Genomic DNA, 25028 nt, shown 5'->3' with positions numbered 1-25028 from the left:
TATGCCCTTTTTTTTAAATTTTTGTTTTACCAATATAGTAATACTTTTGATTTGAAGTCATTTGGTTACATTACAAATTAGCGACTGTATGTGACTATATGTGATATACATCAATTGTGCATTAGCAATCAAAAGAAATATAATGGGTAAGTCAGCATTAAGGTTATGACAAAAATATCATCAATCTGACATTTAAACAGTAATGTATTGATAAATATGCAACATAAAACCTAATCCCTTGCTCATTATGTCAATTTAACTTCCTAATGTTATCAGAAAAAAATAAGTTGTTTTTTCCCCCTCATAAACAAGTGCAAAACAACCAGGTAATTCGGTGGGAAGTTTAGTTTGAAAATTCCCACCGGAAGTCTAGTTAGTGGCGTCTTCGCAGTGAATTACATCCTCCGTGTGATCGCTGCTGTCTCGGTCACCCGCGCTGTCAGGAAGAGTTTGCACATTAGTAAACACGGGAAAACAGTGCAGTTAAACCTCAAACCAGGAGACCGCAACCGACGTTTACCGGCTGATGTTTGTCTGTCTGTCTGCTCGAAATGGCGGAAGTCAGCCAACCCGTTGTTAGGTATAAACAACAAACTGGTTTCAGTTTCTCTGCAGCTCTGCAGCGGCACGTTTCATTGACCTTCTACTTTTTTACGCCATTTTAAGTACTTCATGTCACACATTACTGCAGGATTGAACTCACCTGCATTTTACAGGCACATTTGTCTGTGAATGTGTGTACTCAAACACTGTATTATTTAAATTAAATTCTGCATGTTTGTGTAAAAGTGTGTGTGTGTGCAAGTCTTATTGTAGCCAGACAGGGGGACCCTGTGTCTGGTATGTGACCTTAAGTTCTCTCTCTTCTTGTTCCTCAGTGTTGTCCCTGAGGATGAAGGGAAAGAAAAGTACAAGAAGAGTGAAAATGTTGCTTTTTACAGGTATTTGGGGTATTTCACATACATTTTATAATGGCCAGTTTGTATTCATAAACAACAAAAAACACCCACCAATTAGTTTAACCCTCTCAAAGGCTTGTCGTGCAGGACTCTGACATTCATACTGTTTATTGTCACTTTTGAGGCGACAGGTCCAGGGACCAAACTTGCAGCACAGAGCCCTTTTGGACACCATGGTGCTCACAGAGAAGGGGGCAAAGTTTGAACTGTTGGAGCCTGACTCACAGGTCTGAACACTGGTATTACTTTGGTATTTACTTTCAGCAAGGATTAAGATTCATAATTAACCAAAGGTAGATAACTATGTAGTAGTTGTTTGATATAATTATCTCAGAGAAAATATTATTATTAACCCTCCCTTCCCCCCGGCCCCTCCCTTTCTTATCTCAACAATAAAAAAATAATCGTCACACAAATGCATGAAACAACTCCCAATTTTTGTAATAAATCCCATCTGTTTGTTTTAATATCTAAACTACCCTTTTTTGTATTACTTCGACATAAAAACAACTCTTCCTTCTCCATTTCACAGACCAAACTGCTTCTTTCTGTGTCACCTTGCAAAGATGACACGGTGAGGATAATAATAGATGAGCCGCAGCCCATCAAAGCGCGCTACCGAGTTCCAGACGTGATAACGGGGGAACAGCAGTGTGAACAGTAAGCCTCCGTTATATTACACATCATATTATGATATATAGTTACACAAGCGATGTAGTTAAGCAATCCACTCGTCTTCTCCTCTGATGCACTACAAGCTTTGTGTCTATGTTTGCTGGCAAAAGATAGATGTCATGTTTTGTTACAATCAATTTAGGCAATTTAAGAGCTTTCCAGGAGTGGTAGGCATGTTGTTTTTGTTTAAAGGTCATAAGGTCAACATCTAAAATCATGAAATAAAGATCAAATTAAAGGCCACTCCAATTTGCTGCAGCGGTTTGCTGTTGGTTGACCTTTTCCCCCTCAACATCGTCTGGCAGGTTGAGAGTGGAGAGACAGTCTAAGGACTCCGTCACCCTTTCTTGGTCTTTGGGACGTCACCGGGTTTGCGTGTGGCATTTCCCTTTCCGCCTGGAGATCCTGTGTGAAGACGCGGTGATGGTTACGTTCAACTCCAAAGGCAAACTATGGTTCGAGACGCTGCAGGATTCGCCCAGGTGAGGATCTCAGGGTTGTGTACGGGAAGCGAAATCGACTGATGAAAAAGGGAATTAAATTAGATTTTCTTGTTGTTTTTTTTCCCCTTCATGGGCGCCTCCTCGTGGTAGTGAGGTAAGCGAATACGTTCAAACAGAAATGTAACGTGACTCTTGAAGCTTAATGGTCTTTAAATGTGTTTGTTCTTTTTGGCTTCGTCCCTCTTGACAGCTTCAAGAGGACCACACCAGTTTATTATGGAATGAGACTTTCAGGCAGTTTGTGGATATCAAAGCTAATGGTTTGTGTTTTTAATGCTATTTAGTATTTTACCACTTTAAAAAGGCAGTTCTGTCCGTTATTCCAGCCATGTAGATAGTTTCAGTTTCATTTCCTGAGGCTTTGAGGTATTCACCCAGAGAGCAACACCAGGGTTATATTTGGTCAAATACTCTATTTTCAGTATAAGTTTGTCATCAAAATGTTATTTAGTTTACACATTTTGATTCTAAACATACTAGATTCAACTGTATTGTCATTGGACAGAGTACAGTTAAATGAAAGTTCCTCGTGGTAGCTTTAAAGGAATAAATACACAAAACGCCAATGAGTTATAAATACACTTCTTGTTCATCTCCAGGTCCCAGCAGCATTGGGGCTGACATCTGTCTCCACGGGTTCAGTCATGTGTACGGTCTACCGGAGCATGCCGACGACCTCCAACTCAAAGACACAAGGTACGCACTCGTGTTAGAACTACATGCAAGTAGCAGCAACATACTTATTTATATTCGCCGATTACGGCTTTTAATGTTCCCGAAAAAGGTGGTAATTATGTCTTCCATTCATGTCATGTGACAGAGACGGCGATCCTTATCGGCTGTATAACCTGGATGTCTTTGCGTATGACTTGTACAGCCGCCTCGGCCTGTACGGCTCGGTGCCGCTGCTGGTGGCCCACAAAGCAGACAGGACTTTGGGTATATTCTGGCTGAATGCATCCGAAACCTTTGTGAACGTTCATTACAGCCCGTCTGATCGCCAGGTAATGGTATCCACCCTTATGTCTGACAATTTTGTTTTGTCTTTCAGGAGCTGCTTTACTTATTCACATTTAGAGAGGCAGAATTGTGACGAGACATTTTTTGGTCCAGTCCTGCAGACTTTCGGTGCTGCTCTTGCGAGTCCTCCTGGTTGCAATCGGACAATAAACACGTTTATTTAACTTGATTAAAAAAAAACATGCAAAAATGTACATTCCTAACCACGTAGTAAACCCTCTGCCTCCGCCAGGAGGACGGCCAAACTCCTCCAGTGAAGAGGAAGCGGGTGGAGCCGCAGACTGACGTCCACTGGCTGTCAGAAAGTGGTGTGATTGACTGCGTGGTTCTGCTCGGGCCCGGTCCACAGCAGCTGTTCACCCAGTACGCTCAGCTGACAGGTGTGTGCGCGCCACTGCATTAACTTTATTATACGTCTATGCACATTGTCTGTAAATGTGACTCGCAGCTACACATCTCTTCCCTCCTCCTGTCAGGATATCAAGCCCTTCCCCCTTTGTTTGCCCTCGGGTACCACCAGTGCCGCTGGAACTACAACGATGAGGCTGACGTGAAGGCTGTGGATGCTGGATTCGATCGCCACGACATCCCGTACGACGTTATCTGGCTGGATATTGAGCACACGGAAGGGAAGCGTTATTTCACCTGGGACGCCGCTCTTTTCCCAGAACCAGCCGGCCTCCAGCGCCACCTGGAGAAAAAGAAGAGGAAGGTGAGTTTTACCGGACGTTGTCTGCCTTTTTTTCTTTTAGTTGTCATATGAAACACATTTAAGAAGATTCATTGTGCAATTTTTCTTTCAGTTGGTTGTGATAACCGATCCCCACATCAAGGTCGACCCTGACTGGTCGCTGTGCAGTGAGGCCACAGCTGGAGGGCATTTTGTCAAAAACAGAGATGGGCACATCTACAAGGGCTCCTGTTGGCCTGGTAATAGAGTTTACATCTACAATGGCTGACAAACCAACCACGTCTAGTTCTTTTACCTTCGCTGTTTGGCTTTTTTCCTTTATTGCTTTGCTCACAATGTTTGCATACAGGTTACACGATCAAAACACAGGAAGGACCTTAACCAAATATAAATCCCCGCTACAATACTTCTAGACCACGGTCGAAATCTGTGTCGCCTGATCCCAACCTCGACACTCTCAGGCTCACAGACTTCTGCGTTTCTGCAAAGTCTTCTAAGAGTTGTGTGTGTATTGTGTGTGTGGATCTCTCGCAGACATTTTGAGCCCTTTTCTGCAGACTTAGCCGAAAGGAATGTGACATTTAAATTTCCAAAGTAAGCCGGAGATGTAAAAGAAAAGGTCAACAAAGAGGACAACATGTTGCTGTTCAGCCAGGCATATTACATTTAGGGAGAAACAATAAGGATTAGGGGTGGTACATAAAAACACATGAAAGCAGAGGAATGTAAGCAGAGACTATAATATACATTAAACCTGTTTTTGTGATAAGTTGCAGCAAAGTGCTGTCCCATTTGTATTTATACTATTTTAAGCCCTTGCAGCCTCTCACACTCAACCACATATCAGGTGACATCAACCCAAGCCCCTGAGGGTTCAGGGTTTGAGGCCTTAGGGGGAACATCGGGTTTGGGTCTATGCATGCAACATGCCTGCTGCAGTCCCTTCTTGTCTGAATGTAGTCCCATTATACTTGACTGCCACCCAGTGGAGAGAAAGTGTTTTACACCAGAATAAACACAACAAATGAATAAATAGAACAGAAAGCTCTTCCATTAGGCTTTAACAAATGTGACACCGACTTTTAAAATAAAAATGAAACCTACTTTTTCATTAATATAGTAGTTAGTTATTGTGTTTTTTGTAACTTCCAAGTCACACACAGATATCAGTCATTTCTTTGACATGACTTTGAGCCTCTTAGGTGCTTCTTCACACAAAGCACAGAGATAAATGAAAACCTCTTGATAGCTATTTGTTGTTTGTTGTAATTGTAGTTTTTATTAACCTCTCTCACAGGTGAGTCCTATTACCTCGACTTCAGCAGTCCAGACACTCGAGCATGGTACTCCAGATGTTTCAGCCTGGATAAGTACAAGGTAAGTGTACTAATAACAATCAAATGAATGATATATACGCAACCCAATTTAACATAATTGTAATCTAAAAACTGTACTGATCATTGATGAAGTTCCTTCTTTTGTGGCTGTGGAATTAAAAAAGGCTTCTTAAATCCTTTTCGAGCCCAAATGTTTTGATACTCGACAAAAATGTTCCAAGATATGTTGTTTGATCGTTTGTTCATGTACGTCATATTCTGCAACACTGAGTAGTTTTACCTCCATGAACTTGTTGATGCAGGGATCGACGCCATCGTTATTCGTGTGGAACGATATGAATGAACCGTCCGTGTTCGACGGGCCAGAGCAGACGATGCCGAAGGACGCGGTGCATTATGGGGGATGGGAACACCGGGAATTACACAACCTGTATGGCTTCTACCAGGTGAGCTGGTTAAATGACTACTTTTGATACAGGTATTTAACATTTAACACAAAGCTGTGGTTGCTCCAGAACTTGTAATTTATCAGTGGGGGAAAAAAAAACATTGACGGATGCTCAAACTCAATCTCGACTCAACCTTCACCTCTGTCCATGAGAGACGCACAACAACAACTTCTCAAAATGACAGTTATTAGTGAAGTGTACAAAGTGAATTACTGACCTGCTTTTGTCTGCTCACAGCACATGGCCACAGCGGAGGGTCTGATAACTCGCTCAGGTGGCTCAGAGAGACCTTTTGTCCTTTCCCGCTCCTTCTTTGCCGGGTCACAGAGATTCGGTACGTGTTGAACTCACGTGATGTCTTCATGGTTGTCCCCTGAACGGCGCTGTTTGTCGTGACTGACTTTGATTGGGATGCAGGAGCAGTGTGGACAGGCGACAACGTGGCCAGCTGGGAGTATCTGAGCATCTCTATTCCAATGCTTCTGTCTCTGAGTGTGACAGGCATTGCATTTTGTGGAGGTGAGAACTGCACCTGCTGAATGTATTTCTTTTTAATAGTAATATCACAACTAGAATTGTTATTGACTCTTTTGAGAGACAGAAAACATGGGCTTTCTTTGGCAAGATCCTAATTCTGTGATGTATTTTATGTTAAAAGTATACTTTTCTCCCTGATACACAGTAACTATACTTAGAGAACTAAAATGTGCTGCTTTTCTGCTTTTTTATTTTCGTTGTCATTCTGCGTTTCAGCCGACGTCGGCGGGTTTGTTCAGGACCCGGAGCCGGAGCTGCTGGTGCGCTGGTACCAGGCGGCCGCCCTGCAGCCGTTTTTCAGAGGTCACTCTGCAAAGGAGACAAAGCGCCGGGAGCCCTGGCTGTTTGGAGAGGAAGTCACCGCCGTGATCCGCACGGCGATCCAACAGAGGTACTCAAAGTGTCAGCCAAATGTCTCCTCCGCGAGGTGCACACACACACACACTCACACACACACACACACACACACACTCACACACACACACACCGTGGTGACCCCGAGAGCACAATGGGAGTTTTGTCTGAAGATGTTGTTTCACTTGGAGCAAAATGTGATTAGGCCAAAAATAAAAATCAAGCACAATTTTCTTATCGGTTTCTTGATTTTCTAACGCATTTCACAAAATGATGTTTTTCCTGATCCCAGCCTCGTCTCTCGTGCCCTCAGGTACTGTCTGCTGCCTTACTGGTACACTCTGTTCCACCTGGCTCACACCTCTGGTCTGCCTCCACTCAGGTTAGTGTGGCCTCCATCTGCTGCTCCGTGGAAGTACTGCTGATCCATTTTGTCAATAAACCCTCTTTCGTTGACTTTTTGTTTTCTGACACTCGAGGTCAATGTCTGTTGCCTTCTGACAAGAGCATGAATTTACCTCTACATTACTAACAGAACTGCTCGTTTTATTCGAACCTGTACAGACCTCTCTGGGTGGAGTTCCCAGGAGAACAGAGCACCTTCACTGTGGACAACCAGTACATGATTGGTGATGATTACCTTTTTTAGATTGTTGCGTTTTTACTCAGTGTAATTACATATTTTTTGGTATTTCTTAGCTTAACTGTCTTCTATTTCACGTAGGAGGAGCACTGCTGGCCCATCCTGTAACCGACCCGCGTGTTCAAGAAGTCAAAGTCTTACTTCCTGGATCTGGTGAGGTAAATCAACCCCCCAGGTAACACATTCATGTCTTTGAGTGTATTCGTGATGCCCCTCAGGGTGCATGTTCTATTAAGGCTTGTTTCTGTTTTAGGTTTGGTATGACGTCCACTCTGCAAAGGCGCATGAAGGAGGCCGGACTCTGAGTCTTCCAGTCAGCCTGGACACGGTTAGTTTGTCTTGACTCACACAGTGTTGGTTGCTTTATACGGTATCAAATGTCAATTCCTAACTGAAATTAACTGCTATATTATTTTCTGGTGTTCCCTCTCAGGTTCCTGTGTTCCAGCGTGGCGGCTCGGTGGTCTGCAGGTCAACAGGAAGTGGCTCCTGCACAGCCGAACAGCAGCAGCTCCCTCTCTCCGTCACGGTGGCCCTCAACTCTCAGGTAAGCGTCGCAATGTTTCTATGAAGCAAATGAAACCAAGGTAAGTTCTGACCATTAGTGATAGACTATAATATCTGTCCCCCTGGTATTAATGTAAATGTAACGTAAAATATTAGAAACATCTTTGACTGTACAATGTGGTGCTTCGGAGATCGTGCCATGTTTTCACTCTCCAATAAAGGACCAGGGTTTCTACAGAAGCCCGCAATGGACAAGTCGAACACTGGCTCTATAGAGAGCCTTTTGCATTATTACGTTACCTGAAGGCCAACGTAGTTCTGTGACATGCTCGGAAGGAGTGAATGGAGGAATATTCTGTTGGGTGCAAACTGCAACCTCACCACTAGATGCCGCTAAATCTCACACACCGCTTCTTGAACTCAACAAAATTAAGGGTTTGCATCTGATGTACCAGCAGATGTTGGTCATACAGAAGTAATTTTAGCTGCAGATGATTTGTTTGTTGCCGTATGTAATACACTGTGCTTCCTTTCAGATCGTATGTGACAGGATTCATTGTTAAGACAAAGATGTAGCAGCTAAAATAATTTTGGGAGACTTTCACTTCTACAGTTTATTACTGTATAAAATACAAAGTGATGCCTCTTTCTGACTGAGGGAAATGTCATACCCTGCAAAAGCTGTGAAATGATAAACTCCGTCTCAGGTTGGACATGTGATGTGTGGATAATTGAATTAGTGAAATCTTGACAGCGGTCCCTTCTCTCTGCAGGGAGCCGCTGATGGTGAGTTGTACCTGGACGACGGCCACTCCTTCAGCTACCGCGACAGAAAGGCCTTCTGCCTGCGCAGGTTCAGCATGCTGTCAGGCCGTCTGCTCTGCCGGTGAGTCATAGCTCACACCTCCTGAAGGCGCATCCATTTTTAGACCGCACATGAAAGGAGCTACCGGTGTACATTTGTTTAGGGGTTCTACAAGTAACATGACAGCCAAAAGCTGAAGTGAACCTCAAATAGTTGAAGTGTCTAAAAAGAAAACAATGTCACATTTGATCATTTGTTGCGTCTCACAGTCCTGCCAGTGAAGAAGGGACGTTTGACTGCGACGCCGTCGTACAGTCCGTCACCGTCCTCGGGTTGCGACGCAAACCGTCCAGCGTGGTGGTGCACGTGTCAGGTGAGGAGCTCTGAAGTTACACATATTCACAGTTAGAGCGACATTCACGAGTTTAAAGTAAGTAAAGTTTACTTCTGGAGCACATCTAAACACAGACCATCAAAAAAGAACATCAAAATGATTAGTTAATAATAATAATAATAATAAGGAAAAATCCAACATACCAACAATAAACAGCAATGAACAAATTTCAATTTCATCATTCACACACATATATAAAGAGATTAAAAAAAATTGGTTTGAACATTGTGCAGGCGAGGTTAGAGGTTAGAAGACAAAGATGGCTGAATGCCTCACCTTTTAGATATCATACTGATCATACTTGAAAATAAGGAAGATAGAGACATAATTTATAAAAACAGATTGTGGGATTAGTGGGCCAAAGGGCCAGTCAATACAAATGTACTGTGTGAATCACTTTATATTACATTTTGAATATGTATATATACATAAATTAAATATAAAAAGTGCTCTTCAAATAAAGTCTAATTGATTGATTGAAAATCTATGCTAAAAAACGTGTCTCTCAATCAATTCAATCGTAAGTAAAAAGAAGAAATCCAATATAAAAAGGCATCAAATGAAGCAATTTGACACAAATAATCCTGGAAAATGTATTTTCTATTTCCAGTAGCAACAAAAAAACGATCATCCGGCTATATTTCCATCTGTCCTCAGGCACTGAAGACTCCTCCACGGCATTTGAATACATGGGGACCTGCTGCACGCTGACAGTGAACCACCTGCAGCTCAGAGTGGCGACGGACTGGGAGATCCAGATACAGGAAGGTTAACTTGTCCTCTGGGTTCTTATTCATGAGAGGTAAAGCTGCCACCATGGTGTTTATCAGGAAGTACAACATATATAGTATACATATAGAAAACTTGCAAATGGACTCCGTGATTATGTTTTCATTATTGTACTTGTTTTGAACTCCAGATTTACTTTTTGAAACCTTTGAAACAAAAATGTGAGCAAATCTCTCCATTGACTTCTGCTTCATCGAGTTCTGTACTTCTTTTAAAAATGCTCAGGAAACAGCGAGAGGACAAAAGAGACTTAGTTTAATCTGAGAAAAGATTGCTAATAATCAATGACAAACTACATATGCTTTTAAAAATGTGGCGTGAACGTTTACTTGAATAAAAAATGCGCTGATGTGCAGCTTCTCACTGTGACAGACCTTCTTTTATTCTTTTTAGTTTAAACAATATCATGATGTAGTTTCTCAAAATAACGAGAAACTGTTTCCAAATAATTACTTTTCAAAGGCCAAATAATTGATTATTAATGACTATTTGATACATTTCTACTAATTCTTTTGACATACCAATGCTTTCTTTTAAAATTGTAACGCATTATTTTAAGATACCAAATCATTATTTTTAAATTTCAAGTCCTTATTTTGGTAAACCGGGTCATTATTTTGAGATTATGAATCAATATTTGGACATTTTAAATCATTATTTTCAGCTACCAAGTCATTATTTTGAGATATAATGAGTTACGGGATCTTTTTGGTTTTCATCACATTGCTGGAAATGGTCTTCTTTAATATATAATATATAAATAAAGAGGAAATTATTGAATAACCCAAGATAAAAACTGGGTTTTACGATGTTTCTTACACTGATTTGACTTCGCTGAGACGTCGTAACGACACCAAGATGAGACCAATATGAATCTTCTCAGCAAATATTCTGTATTGTTTTTATATTTCCATCCCAGAAATAGTTTTTGTATTCATTGGTATTTTTTGTCTTTTTTAACACCTTTCATATCTCAGACAAAAAGAGCGTCATGTCAGACCGAACGTTGTGTTACTTTAACCTTTAACCGCTCTTTAAGACTCACACTGGCGCTCTATTGCAGGTCATCTGTGCTGTTTAACAATACCCAAAACATGGGATTGAATTTGTACTTTGCTAAAAGATGGACGATGCTCCTCTTCATGGCATTGGCCTGCTCTAGTTATGCTGAGACTGCTCAATGCTGAGCTCCATTGAGAATAGGTTTAAAGGGCTTGAATGCCTTCTGCTGAGGCAGGGCATCGACCCACCACTCTTTACATGCCCTCTGGCCCTTTGTGTCGCCCAACAATGATGGCACCGGAGCACCACGGCACCACAGGGATCATTGTCCCGGTCAGCCAATGGGAGAGCAACAAATAGACGTTTATGTGATGTGTGACTTTCTGTGCACACGTGTGTGTATGTGCATGGCAATGCAAAGGAAGGTGAATGCATGTGGAGTCTTTCACACCAAGCGTTTGCATCGACTCTGTGACGAAGGGGAGGGGGGACGTCACACAAGGAAGGAGCCAATCAGACATTAGCCGTTTGGATTTATGCCAGGGGTTTCAGGCGCGTGTGACTATAGTACAAGTGGCAAAAGCCAGTTTTTAAAAAAAGGGAAAAAGTCAGCTGAGACGAGATGCCGTACACACCGTCTGGCTTTTTCTGTGACCGGTTGATCCGGGAACGAGAGAGGAGGGACGGGGAAGGGTCTCTGAACAAGCCCCTCCGCTTCAACGGCCAGGACTTCAACACGCTGAGACAGGAGTGTCTTCAGAGGAAGAGCCAGTTTGAGGATGACTCCTTCCCGGCCACCGTGGAGTCTCTGGGCTTCAAGGAGCTCGGACACAAGTCCAACAAGGTCAAGAACATCGTCTGGAAGAGGCCCAAGGTAGGAGGTTAGGAGAGGGGGGGCGGGGGGGAGGATGAGATCAGGGTAAGATCGGGATGACACATGTGGGATGTTATTTTTTGAAGTACACGGCATCATCAAACCTGGAAAACCAACTGCTGCTGTGGGATTTTACCTGGAGACGCAGACGGGATCCAAATACGCCCCACCACGGAGGGGACGGGAATTAAATTACTTTCTATGCCTTTGTTTCCTTCTTTTTTCTTTGGCTTACCGGCTCTGACATAATGGATGTTTTTATTACGTTTCTGTTGAGAGACGATTGTAATTTAGCCTCAGTCGTGAGTCCTTAAGACTCACAGGATCAGATGATGTGAGAATGATTACTCGTTTACTATTTTGTGATTGTCTACAGGAAATCTGTGAGAACCCTCAGTTCATTGTCGGAGGAGCCAGTAGGACAGACATCTGCCAGGGAGATCTTGGTAAACTATGCCTCTGCACGGTTCATTTCATGAAAACAAAGGTGGATTTGTTTTAGATGAGGAAAAGTTTCAATGACGATTGGCTCAAAAAATCAACCCCATCAACATGTCAATGAGTTAAAATATCAAGAGGAACACATCTGTGGATTGACAAAAAAAAGAAAAGAGATCCACCTTAAAACACTGTGCTGTTATTGTTTTGTGGCGTGTTAATGGTTTCTAGTTCTTCGTAAAACTCCCAGATTGAAACAAAGACACTCACATGCAGGTGAGCTGTACGTATGCAGCCACTCAGTGTATTCATCATGCAGTCACAGTATGTTCAGGCGGGTTTTGGGGGCTAACAGGGTAGCACATATCCCATCACCCCCCTCCCGCACACAGCCTCTCCGCCTGCAGCGGCCTCCCCTTATTGTGCTTACTCTTTTGGAAGGGAATCCAACCAGCAGCACTTCTCATTGTTGTTCGGTTCAGACTGCAAATAAAAGGGGGACCGAGAGGGGACAAAGGTCCTGGCAGACACTGTTAACCTTTCCCTGTTGAAAAACGTACATTGTTTCCAGTAACACCCCGTCTGTCACACACCTGCACAAAGTCAGGAAAACACAAACGTCAGCGCTCGGCGGCCGTCTTTTCCTCCAGTGAAACAAAAATGGGTCCAGGAAAGAACTTCCTGTCAGTCTTTGATTTTGCTGTGAAAAGGTGCAAAACGTGGCAGCAGACAAATGAAGCAGAGGCGATAACACGATCCAAACAGTGGAAGGTGTCAGAGATTACACCGAAAGTTAATACAAGAACTTCAAACAGTTCTTTTTATGCACGGTGTGTGTCGTAAAAATGGTTCTGCTGTTATAAAAGATGTGAGAATTGTGTTTAATGAAATGTTCTGCGCTCAGGTGACTGCTGGTTGTTGGCTGCCATCGCCTGTCTCACCTTGAATGAGAAGCTTCTCTACCGCGTCGTTCCTCTGGAGCAAAGCTTCTCCGAGAGCTATGGAGGCATCTTCCACTTCCAGGTCAGAAACAACCGCAGAGTTTCCTGAAAACTACGTTAATTAGTCTTAAACAAAGAGAGACACTGCAAGCAAAAAATATATACATTGAGAGATTTCTTTCAGACTAGTGGAACCAAAATATGCAAAATATACATCAAGGTGTTTATTTTTCTACTTTTCACTGGATTGACATTGAATAATGCTGCATTTGCATATTCAAACATAACATTCAGTAAACTTGTAATGCAAAGAATAATTGTCTTAATGTCAATAATCAAAGGGGAAAGTTTCATGATGATATCTATTAGTTAATATTTTTACCGCACTCACCTGTAGTGTCTTCAAAATTGATGTAATTTTACAAAACACATCTCTGAAGGTTGTTTTCTCAGACTCTGAGCCACCAAATGTTCCAGTTTCATTCCTCTCATTATTATTATTATTATTATTATAGGGGTTTGTTCATTTATTATTTAGAGTCTCCTTTACAGAACATTTTATCCTAAAAAAACATGGCAAATTGTTTTTTATGGCTGATTTATGGAGCGATACACAGAGATATCCCAAATTCACCGCTTAAAAACCGTTGACTCAAATATGTCAACAAAATGAAACAATTATTTTTATTTCCATTTATGTAAATCAGCACATATTTCGTAAGAGAATGCCTCATTTTAACATGCAATTTCAGAAAACATGTCACACAAAAACAACTTCCTGGATGTTCGTAATCACGTGTTAAGTTTCATGATGACATCACATGTTATTGTGTTTACCCTGTCCAGTGTCTCTCCATATCTTCTCATCCTTCATCCTCCGTGTTGTCCTTCATCCTTCTGTCCTTCAGTTCTGGCGTTACGGCGACTGGGTCGACGTGGTCATCGACGACCGCATCCCAACCTTCAACAACCAGCTGGTCTTCACCAAGTCGGCCGAGAGGAACGAGTTCTGGAGCGCCCTGCTGGAGAAGGCCTACGCCAAGTGAGTGTTGAATTGCTCCGCTTCCGCGGGGGAGGAAGAAAGAGCCGCTGTACGCGGTGACCACCGAACTGAATGTTACACTCGTGAAGCAACTTGTACATCCTCGATTCCTTTCCTCGTCTCCTCTCCTGACGGAGGAGTCGATGCAACGGCCGTCATTGATAAACTGTGACGCGTTGCACATTGTTTTGTTATCCAGTGTTTTTAATGATAGCTGTCAGATGAACATTACAGCGTTATATATATATATAAATAATAACGGGACAAGAATGTACTATGCCCCTTTTATACATTATGAGCGCCGAAAAGACTTCTTTCGCAAAGGCCTCTCTTGTGCGTCCTCGCTCACAGCTGCGACGGCAAGACTCCTCTCTCCTCGAGATACGCTTTGGGAGCTTGAGTCGTCCTTCAAGATGTCGCGCTGAGATTGAGTTCTAGTTTTACAGGACGTCGGAGTAGACAAGAAGGCACAAAGTAAAGAAATGTCTCGTATAATACGTCTTTTTTTTTTTGCCACGCAAACGCACTACTGCTAAGGTTAGAGCTAACTCATGATGGGAGATGGGAAAGTGTCTCCTAAGATTAAAATTAATGGGCAAAATAAAGGAAAACGTAACCCAAGACTAAACAGGATTAAAACATTGGTATGTCTATGTTGATTTGACAATATGAACCTGTGCTCTCCCTCATCCAGGCTGCACGGCTCCTACGAGGCCTTGAAGGGAGGAAACACCACCGAGGCCATGGAGGATTTCACCGGTGGAGTCACTGAGTTCTACGAGATGAAGGAAGCTCCCAAAGAGCTCTACAAGATCATGCAGAAAGCTCTGGAGAGAGGCTCCCTCATGGGCTGCTCCATCGATGTGAGACACACACTATGTATAGGACTATGATGCCAGTTGTGTTTTCAATATTTCTACACTATAAATGGTGTGTTTTGTGTGTCTGCAGTCGCTGGTTCCTGCTCGCTTTGAGACTCGTACTGTGACGGGGCTCGTGAAGGGTCACGCCTACTCCGTGACGGCGGTGGAGGAGGTGAAACCATATGTTGTGTGATCTAGCGGATTGTTTCACTTTTGTGTTCCTGCGGAGCTGCAGACACACGGGAACAAAGACGGTGTTGGTTTTGAGGGGTCACTGATGCTTTTTTAAAGTGAAACGCAGTTTCAGTGAGTATGAGTTCATTCGTGAGAATCTCCTCTGCTTCACTTTTCCCACAGTGCAAACCATCTCAGCACAAGGAGTCAAAGGTCCGTCTGGTGCGTCTCAGGAACCCGTGGGGTCAAGTGGAGTGGAACGGTCCCTGGAGTGACAAGTAACCACATTTTCTCACAATTAAATATTTTATTGTCGGCCCCACTCTTCTGTTGTGATGTCGTAAACCTTCTCTTCCATTTATTACGATAACTCAACCCAGAGGTGCACAATCTGACCTTTTCAGGCCTGACACCGGGGTTTGGGGTACTAATCCGATATCAGTGTTTAATTTAAGGAAAAAGCAGGCTTAACTTTGCTTTCTTAAGTGTATTAAAGTCGTTTTTTAGACATAAAATAGATGCAGAAATTGTTAAAACTGTAATCGTGAAATAACTCCAATTGACATGTAATCAGAGACGGAGGCAAAATGGCAGTATCGTGTGTCGTGACTACTGGTCAATCTGCTATCAGATCCCTTTATTCTAGTAACAACTAAGTGCATTTATATCTATATATTTATTGAAGTCAAGCCTGATGTTTCCTTCCATAAGATAATAATCTAAATTCCAAAGCCCAGGCGTCAGTATCAGCATCAGGACTGAGAAAGTCTCTGATCCAGCTGTTTGAGTCCGTATGGACCCTTAATGTTAGAAAGGTGTGAGACGGCATCCCTCCTTGAATATATCGTAATTTTAGGCGATTTCACTTTCCCCTCGTCCTCTCCAACAGCTCTAAGGAGTGGGCCACTCTCTCTAAGATGGAAAAAGAGAAGCTGCAGCACCAGAGTGCCGAGGATGGAGAGTTCTGGTGAGAGGCTTGTTTTACACTTCAGACAGTTGGCACGTCCCAAAAACAACAGGCGCAGGATCCAAAAACCTTATTTAGGCAAAAGATCTGCACACACAAACACATTTATCCCTCAGGTGATTGTGATATTAATTTAGGCGATTTTTTTAGTCATAAATCACATAAATGAAGTCCAGCGTTTCAGCATAAGCAGAGCTTTAGGTTTTTCCTCATTAGCGTAACTTTTACTGGTATTTAGAGAGAGTCAGGAGCTGCACTGTGCTGAACTGTTGGCGCCAGATATTAGTGTTGTGATCTCTTCTAGGATGTCGTTCGAGGACTTCAAGAAGAACTACACTAAGATCGAGATCTGTAACCTCACCCCCGACGCCCTGGAGGACGACAAGATTCACAAGTGGACGGTTTCTGTGAACGAGGGTCGCTGGGTGAGGGGCTGCTCGGGCGGCGGCTGCAGGAACTACCCAGGTACCTCAGACTGCAGAAGAACACCACAAATTACACCACAAATTACACCACAAATTACACCACAAGCAGGAGATCACTCACTTTGTCCTCGGACGTTTCGATGTATTTAATGTACGCACTGCCAGTTTGATCTTTGACCATCGATAACAGAGAATATAGAGAATCAACTCTGAAGATGTACACTCTTTATTGTTTATCTTTAAAATACTATATATGGATAGATAGATAGATAGATAGATAGATAGATAGATAGATAGATAGATAGATAGATAGATAGATAGATAGATAGATAGATAGATAGAAAAATACTCCAAGTAGAAATTTGTTGTCATCATAGTAGCGCCCAACACTTTACAGACACCAAATGGAATAAACTAAATAAACTAAATAAAATAAATAAAATAAAATATAAGAACAAGGGATGACAGATGTATACAAAATAAAATATATATATATGTATATATTTACAAATAACTGTAGTTTGTGTTAAGGAAATTAAATTAAATGTAAACAGAGTGAGCAAAATATGTAAAATATATATACACAATATAGGAAGAAACAACTGTGCAGTGTGTATTTAAGGACATTAAGTAAGTTTAAACAGAGTGTGCAAAATGCAAAGTGTGTGTAAGTACTCAAATCCTGAGTAAATATACTCAATACTTAAAAGATACTATCACGATGTATTGGAGAACAATGGAGGAAAACACTCATTAAAAAACAAAATAGAACTGAAATAAAATCCATTTTTAAAAAACTGAATGCTCAATGCCCTGCAGACACTTTCTGGACCAACCCTCAGTACCGCCTCCGTCTGCTGGAGGAGGACGATGACCCCGAGGACAACGAGGTGGGCTGCACCTTCGTGGTGGCTCTGATGCAGAAGAACAGGCGGAAAGAGCGCAAGATGGGCGCCAACCTCTTCACCATCGGATTCGCCATTTATGAGGTGCCCTGTTCTTTGTCACCGCGAAGAGATTGTGTGACAGACTTTTGGTCGAGCATGTTCTTCTGTATCTGAAGTTTAAATATGGACATGTTTATTCATTTTATAGCACTTTGTGGCATCTTCCATGTTTCTGCAGCATGAATACATTTACATAAAGTTCTAGTTACATTTATTCTAGTTCTGATCCATGTGTTTAATACAAAACACACACAAACACTGATGTTTCCTCTGTTTCTCTACAGGTGCCAAAGGAGGTAAGGAAGGTGTAACCTATCACAACGGAGCAGCAGTTTGCAAGTTACCTACAACCTACTGTTTCTTTCCATTTTGTAATGTTATGTTTACTCACTTCCACACAACAGTCCTAAACTGTGAGGGAATTCTTTCTTCTGTTGGTTCGTATACATTTTTTATCGGAAGCGTCTCCGTTCAGCACCTCCTTCCCGTCCACAGATGCACGGGAACAAGCAGCACATGCAGAAGGACTTCTTCCTGTTCAACTCCTCCAAAGCTCGCTGCAAGTCCTACATCAACCTGCGCGAGGTGACCCAGCGTTTCCGCCTGACCCCCGGGGAGTACGTCATCGTTCCCTCCACGTACGAGCCGCACCAGGAGGGCGAGTTCATCCTGCGAGTCTTCTCCGAAAAGAGGAACACCTCAGAGTGAGTGGGCGAGGGCCATCGGGGCGTGTAGGGAGGGAGGGGAAGGAGGGGGCGGGTGCTTTCCCCGTGTTAGAATAAACATAATTACAGGTAGATATGTTTGTTTGATCATGTCACTCCATTGATGTTGATGTTTCTTCGTAGGGCTGGGTATTGAAATGCATTGCTTGTCAAAACCATATTGGTTATTGGCATTGGCAGTATTTGATTTTAGGATGTTGAGAGGCATTTAAAAAGTTCATCAAGAGCTTCTTTGGAGTTTTGATGATTACTTTGATCACTGGTTAATTAGTTGATTTTCCTAATTAATCCAGTAACCGTTTTTTCCATGAGAGATAATGATTAGTGTCAAATGGTTGACGTCTTCTTTGGCTTTTTGTTGTTGTTGAGAAAAGACAGAGAATAGTTATTTCCTGTCCATCAACAGATTGATTAAGTGCCTAATTGTTTCAGCCGTAACACTGTTAAATTCTCCCCAAAAAAACTCATATTTTAAAAGAACATTTCAAATCAAAATTTGCTATTTATCAGGGAGAGAAGAACCAAATAAAAACTGGCACTTTAAATTCCTCTTTGACTGATGGAGAGTCAATTCCACCGTTACATTTTCTAATATAAAGACATCTTTGTGAGTATTTAGATTCAAGACAAAAAAAGATGCCTGTGTGTTATGCATTTTTTTGCACTATAAGAATCCTAAAAGTAGAATTATTGAAACCCAACAAAAACTTAAACAGCCAAATGTCCGGCAATACCCAGCCCTACCTGCTGATGTTCAGACTAGCAGCTGGATTCATTTAGCTCAACGCTGCTCCTTGTGCATTTTACAGTGCGGGTCTGTGTGTGTGTTCATGAGGGTGGGCTTTTGTCTGGGTGCTGGGTGGGAGGAGGAGGGACAAACCACCAAGAGCAAACAATTTTAACGGCAATTTGATTTGTAGAACTGGAAGAAATCGGCCCCAGTTCGAAGCTGTTATGGAATCTTTTTTAGGACAAGCGACTTCAGATATGGGCACGTTCCGGTAAACTATTTTCAAAAATATCCAATACTGCATATTCAAGCAAATCAACGAACCCGCCGCCCACCTCCCCTGCAGCTGTGGAGGACAGACAGCAATGCAACTCTGAAGGACCGGCGCACCTGTGGGATGGACGCGCACTGCCAGTCACGGCTTTAGAGAGAGCAGGTTTTTGCTTGTAAAAGTAACATTAGCTGTAACCTCCTTGACCACCAGAAGGGTGTGGCTTACCACATAGTCATGTATCAACTTACATAAACCGTCTAATTCATAATGAAGAAGAGGACGCCTTCGACCACCAAGAATGGCCCCCAAAAAAATAAGAACAAACCAAGAGAAAGTGCTCTTGACCGGAAGAAGCATCAGGTGGTACTGAGCTAACACATTTCATTCACAGCTTCATGTAGCGTTGCTGGAATACTCTCTGCCCTTTCAGTACGATGTGAGTATGGGACTTTCTGATGTTTTAAGTCCCGCACACATGAGCTCAGGATTTAACTGCTCAGTTTGTTCCCTCGACGAGAGTAACGTCACTGTAGTAAACAGATGAGTGGTCCGGATGAGATGTTGTTGTCACCATCGTGACCGCTGTTTGTTCGTCTTCACCCAGGGAGATAGAGAACAGGATCGAGGCCGACCATCCCGTGGTGAGTGTCCTTCATTTCTTTTCATGACTTGGCAGAATTAGAGCTTGGTGGACAAACAGCTGCAGCGTGACAGAGCTCTCTTCTTCATCAGCTTTTATTTTCAGTTCATTCAAACCAACAAACCAAGCTACTCTTGCTATAAAAGCTGCAGAAAATAGTGCAGTTTTCACTTTAAAACATACATTAAAACTATTTCTCCAGTATGAGATGAATCCTTAATGATGCTTAATGATAGAAACACCCATGGATGCAGTTCTGGACCACATAAAGAGAGTTTTTCTTCTCCTTCTTGTCCCTTCATCTCTTTCTCCTTCGTGGCTCCGTGACGACTCAGCCGGCGCCGGCCTCAGCGGGGGAGGAGAGCGAGGAGGACCAGCAGTTCAGGACTATTTTTCAGGAGATAGCCGGCGATGTGAGTACAAGACGTGCAGGGAAACATTAGAAATAACCAGTTTGTGGTTTTGTTTTCACACGATCGTAATGGATGACGGAGCCTTCTTTTACCTTCTTGGCTTCTTGGCTTTTACAACTAATAGCTGAAGACATTAAATTGCTGGCTTTTACTGTGTAAATATGTGCAAACTAGTCAAATTATAATGGTCGTCTTCTCTCTTCTACAGGACAGGGAAATCACCGCCAACGAACTGAAAGACGTTCTCAACAAAGTGATCACCAAACGTGAGTCCAGTTAGATCAGCTGACCGGCGCTTTATCGAAATGTATGAGCAATTAAAACTACAGTAAATGTGTAGTTTACAATCACACGCTGCAAGAAATTCAGTGTTTCTAGACCAGAAATACTCAGTGAGCCAAAAATGGATTTCTGTCTATGCTCCTAAATTTAATGTATATTTTTATTTTACTTTTGTAAGTGCCCACTTAAAATATGTTATGTGTAAAAATGTAAATTGGCAAACATCTTTATTGGTTTCTGTTCATTTTTCTGAGCGTGTGCTTAAAAGATAAGGATGGAAATGTAAGGGGGTTTTAAAAGTCTTGAGACTGTTGACTTCCCTTCAGACAAAGCTTGGAAAACCTGAATGTGTGGCGAGTTCATGTTTGGAGCCTTCTGAAAGTCTTTATCAATCCGATAATCTCCCTGCAGCTATAATAAACGTGTTCCACGATGTGTTGACCTCTGAATGTGTCCCCCGTGTCTGTTTCCCCTCCAGATAAAGACCTGAACACAGAGGGCTTCAGCCTGGAGAGCTGCAGGAGCATGATTGCTCTGATGGACGTATCCTTTGTATCGAGTGCATCGGGCTGGCTGTGTTGTCTGGAGGAGGCGCAACCTGCCGAGACCCCGAACAGGGGCCGTGACGGACGCTCACCGGGCCGAGGCCTCGAGTCCCCACACGAAACACGCCGACGGGGGGGGGGGGGTCACTTTCAGGAGAAACGCTTCACTTTTGTCATCAAGCAACAATGCTTCTGACCTCTGACCTCACGAGAGATTATTACACAGTCCACTCAGCTGGAAGATGTATTCAAATCCCTTTAGAAAGTAAAAGTACTCACACCACGCTGTGTAAATACTTCAATACAAGTCTAGAGTATAATCATCAGGATGTACGTAAAGTATGGAAAGCAAGGGACTCATCGCGCTGTCAAATCAGTGTTTCACTTTCATATAAGATGTTTTTGCATCAATATGAATGCGTATGTTGCATTTTACGGCTGTAGATGTTTAGTATTGTGGTCATTTTAACTCCTGTTGGGGAGTTTAATCTACAGCGATGCATCTTATTCTGTGACATCGTCATGTTGGTAAAAACAGCCATGTTTTCAGCTTCGTGACGATGCTTTTTCCAGCTGATCCAAAAGGGGCTTTTTAAATAGTTTATCCAGCCTCATGTGACACAAATAAGCTCGCCAGTGTGAGTCACATCAGTGGAGAACCACAACTACACACAAGATAAACAGAAAAACACCAGCGCCACAACAAACTGGGTGAACTCTCACCGCACCAGTTGATTATTGAGACACAAAGAACCGCGTTCGGTGAATTAAACACAGGACATGTCGACCTCGGGTGAACTCTGCTTCACATTGCACAGACGTCCTCACGCCCGCCGCCGCCGCCGCTTTACTGTTACGAGCCTTTCGCAAAGGATAACGCTGGTCGATCCACATTTTTTTGCGATGTGAACGGACTGAATATTTGACACAATGTTGGTCTTGACCGCTTGTGTTCAGATGGACGGGACAGGTCGACTCAATCTGCAGGAGTTCAGACATCTATGGAATAAGATCAAGCAGTGGCAGGTGGGGATGCTTCCACTCTGCCTCTGAATTTACTACAAGCGGCAGATCTGCATCTAATGTCTCTCCTGCTCTCTTTTAGGGAATCTTTAAGCACTATAACGCCGATCAGTCCGGTAGCATCAACAGTTACGAGATGAGGAATGCTGTCAACGATGCAGGTAAAAACGCTTCTTACTCTGTTGGGTCGGTTCACTCACATCACAAAAAGACAGATATAGATATTTCGTTTTTTCTTGCCCGGGTTTTCAGATATCTGTGTGTTAGATTACTGCTCTGAAAACAATGGAGATGAATGAAATTATAATATGCAGAGCGACAATGACGGATATCTCAGAACCTCAGCAAATATAAAACAAATCTGAGCGACCAGATAGTTGAAGGATTTTTGTGTTTCTGGTGAACTAATCTTGTAAGGTTGTTGTTGTTGTTTACAATATTCATGAACAGTGGAAACCTCTTATAGTGATCACGTCTGTCCGGGGCAAATTATTTATTATTATTGGATTATTATAACCAATTTATCTTGTTCTTTATTTCTCATGCAGATTATATCTAATGGACATTTGTAAATGTACTTCATTAATATAAATTAATGAAACAGACAGTTTTGCTATATACTTTATAGTTCAAATATGCTACAATATAGTTTTTTACTGTTTAAAAAATTAAGATTACCGTTGAAAAAAGAAAGAATATAGCCTTAAACTGTATTGTTTGCCAATAGGCCTGAAAATAAACTGCATCAAGGCTGAACTGTGTATAGCAAGTAAAAAATAAACTAGAATTGACGTAGTTTTGAGAGATTTTTCCATGTCGTCATATATGAAAAGACTCAAAATGACAACATAAGTAACATAATTGAGTGCTAAAAGCTTTTATATTCATAGAGGAATGATTCTGTCTTGAGCTTTCTGATAAAAGCTGTTGGTCACTTCAAGTGGTTGCGACTGTGTTCAACACTTTAAAAAGTACAAAATGATCAGAGCACGTCAGTTTAAATCCCTCAACTATCAGAACGGTCGTTATGAGCAGCAGATGTTCACCGATCACAGACTCGCGTCACCTTAAGTCATTTGTCTGATTCCGCATTTTAAACCCACAACATTTAATCGTATTTCGTGGCGCAGACATGCATGTTTTTGTGGGATTAAATGAAAGTCTGTACTGCAGATGATCCTACAGCTTGAACTCACCCTCTAAATGTTCTCTTCACTGTACAGTCATGTGTCTTGTGTCCCGCTCAGGCTTCCGTCTCAACAACCAGCTGTACGACATCATCACCATGCGCTACGCCAACGAGGGCATGAACATCGACTTCGACAGCTTCATCAGCTGCCTGGTTCGGCTGGAAGCCATGTTCAGTAAGTCAGCAGCGCACCGACACCGTCAGTCAGGGTCTTCGTTGGCATTTTATTGATACATTTTCAGCTGAACATCTGGATTTTACTTGTTTTGTCTGGTTTTACTTTATTCATTTTAGATTTGCCTTATTCACAAAATAGGGCTTTCACATCCCAACTAATCAGAAACAGGTTTATTGCCATAAATATAGGGAGAGAATATACAAATAAAGAGAGTACTGCAAAATTACAGAAACATAAATATAGAATAGAAAATTTAAAATCGAAATATGACAAAATATTTCAAGTTTTTAAAATGAAAGCTGTACAGTTTTGTGTCAGAACAACAATAACGATGATAGTAATACTACTACTACTACTACTACTACTACTACTACTACTACTACTACTACTAGTATTACTACTACTCTTAGTAATAATAATGATATTAACAGAGATCTCGTAGATTTAGAATGAAATCCTGCTGTCAGGTACAGATGTTTCTCTCCCCGAAGGTTGAACAACATTCGGCCATGAACAAGAAGGTTCATAGAGAAACATATTCCCTCTTGCGAACCCTTTTAAATGAATAACAGGGGATTTGGGAAGTTGCTGTATTCTCTCCTATTGAACATTTAGGAAGACAAGCTCAGCGGTCAGCCTCCCCCAGCGGGTCGTCGTCATGCTGCGTCTTTAACTTGAAGTTCTTCGGTGTCTTTAAAGGCCTCCGAGATGAAGTGTTGCTGTGTTGTTTTCTCTCCAGGGGCGTTCCAGGCCTTCGATCAGGACGGAGATGGTTCAATCCGACTCAGTGTCCTGGAGGTGAGAGTTAAAGATTCATACAGAAACAGATGTTTATTCTTACTACCCCACCTTCTCTGACCTTCAACTCTCTTTGCTCGAGCTTTAATGGCCGATCCATCGTGTGATGATTGTGCATCTTCGCAGCGCTCGTTTTGAAACCTCCAGACTTACTGAATCTTTTCCATCTTCCAGTGGCTCCAGTTGACCATGTACGCCTAGACAGGCCCATCCTCCTCCAGGTGAGCTCCACTCCGCACGAGGACCAGACCCGCCAGCCTTTACCTCAATATTCAGTGTGCCCGATTGTCGTTAGCTCTCATCCACACTTCACCTCCAGCCCTCAGCCCCCCTCAGCTCTGCTCTTTATACTCCCACATGTTCAACACGCTTCTTCCATCTCATCTTTTCTTCATAGTCCCCTCTATCTCGGCATTTCTCTCTCTGCTCTCGTCCTTCCATGGTCATTGAAATATCAGTCTCTCCTTTCAGCCATTAGCCTTTTTTTTTTTTTCTTTAAAGACACTTGTTCCGTACTTTTCTCAGGCATCAAACACACACAACCTCTTTTTTTCTGTCACGATACCTCACAGAGCTCCTTCTACAGTATCTCCCCCCCCCCCCCCCCTCCCCCGTTATCAGACTGAGCAGTCAGGGCATCCTTCCTGTATTCGTTCCAGTGAACTGGGCTCTCTGGTGGACACTGAATAAACTTGTGAATCACTCCTTCAGCATTCATATTTCTGATAATACAACAAACTGTTTCTTTGGGATTTTAAAGCCTCCTGAACAAACGTCACGGTGCTCCCCCCCCCCCAATCACTTTATTTTTTTGGGAGTAAAACCACCCTGCTGGACTTTGAGCGGACACATTGACCGTGCTGGGTGCGAGCCGTCTAGCGCTCCCTGGTGGACA

The 25028-nt window shown here is 42.5% G+C and overlaps 2 protein-coding genes across 2 annotated transcripts; both read left to right on the top strand.

The window, feature by feature from the left end:
• The first annotated feature begins 473 nt into the window (after positions 1 to 473).
• ganc (glucosidase, alpha; neutral C) lies at positions 474 to 9974 on the top strand. Its single transcript, XM_068580229.1, is given in 24 exon segments — positions 474 to 580; positions 879 to 941; positions 1084 to 1186; positions 1492 to 1619; positions 1940 to 2135; positions 2328 to 2397; positions 2737 to 2833; positions 2958 to 3141; positions 3390 to 3537; positions 3634 to 3869; positions 3961 to 4087; positions 5146 to 5225; positions 5488 to 5631; positions 5872 to 5968; positions 6052 to 6153; positions 6388 to 6562; positions 6839 to 6907; positions 7090 to 7154; positions 7250 to 7326; positions 7422 to 7496; positions 7602 to 7715; positions 8449 to 8561; positions 8750 to 8853; positions 9532 to 9974. Coding segments are annotated over 24 exon segments (2712 nt in total). The 5' UTR covers positions 474 to 551; the 3' UTR covers positions 9648 to 9974.
• A 1313-nt stretch (positions 9975 to 11287) lies between these two features.
• On the top strand, positions 11288 to 24334 carry capn3a (calpain 3a, (p94)). The gene is made up of 21 exons (XM_068579804.1): positions 11288 to 11539; positions 11916 to 11985; positions 12882 to 13000; positions 13827 to 13960; positions 14655 to 14823; positions 14912 to 14995; positions 15181 to 15275; positions 15887 to 15964; positions 16269 to 16429; positions 17209 to 17378; positions 17621 to 17632; positions 17832 to 18040; positions 19670 to 19706; positions 20041 to 20118; positions 20327 to 20384; positions 20879 to 20943; positions 21903 to 21971; positions 22051 to 22129; positions 23216 to 23332; positions 24075 to 24133; positions 24308 to 24334. The coding sequence occupies exons 1-21, from the start codon at positions 11288 to 11290 to the stop codon at positions 24332 to 24334; spliced, it is 2142 nt and encodes a 713-aa protein (XP_068435905.1).
• The last annotated feature ends 694 nt before the right edge of the window (positions 24335 to 25028 follow it).

This window comes from Clinocottus analis, unplaced genomic scaffold, assembly GCF_023055335.1.
Source record: "Clinocottus analis isolate CAN_PGR_092001 unplaced genomic scaffold, fCliAna1.0.p SCAF_17, whole genome shotgun sequence".
Classification (NCBI taxonomy): Eukaryota; Metazoa; Chordata; class Actinopteri; order Perciformes; family Cottidae; genus Clinocottus; species Clinocottus analis.
This window is presented reverse-complemented; position numbering and strand designations above follow the sequence as displayed.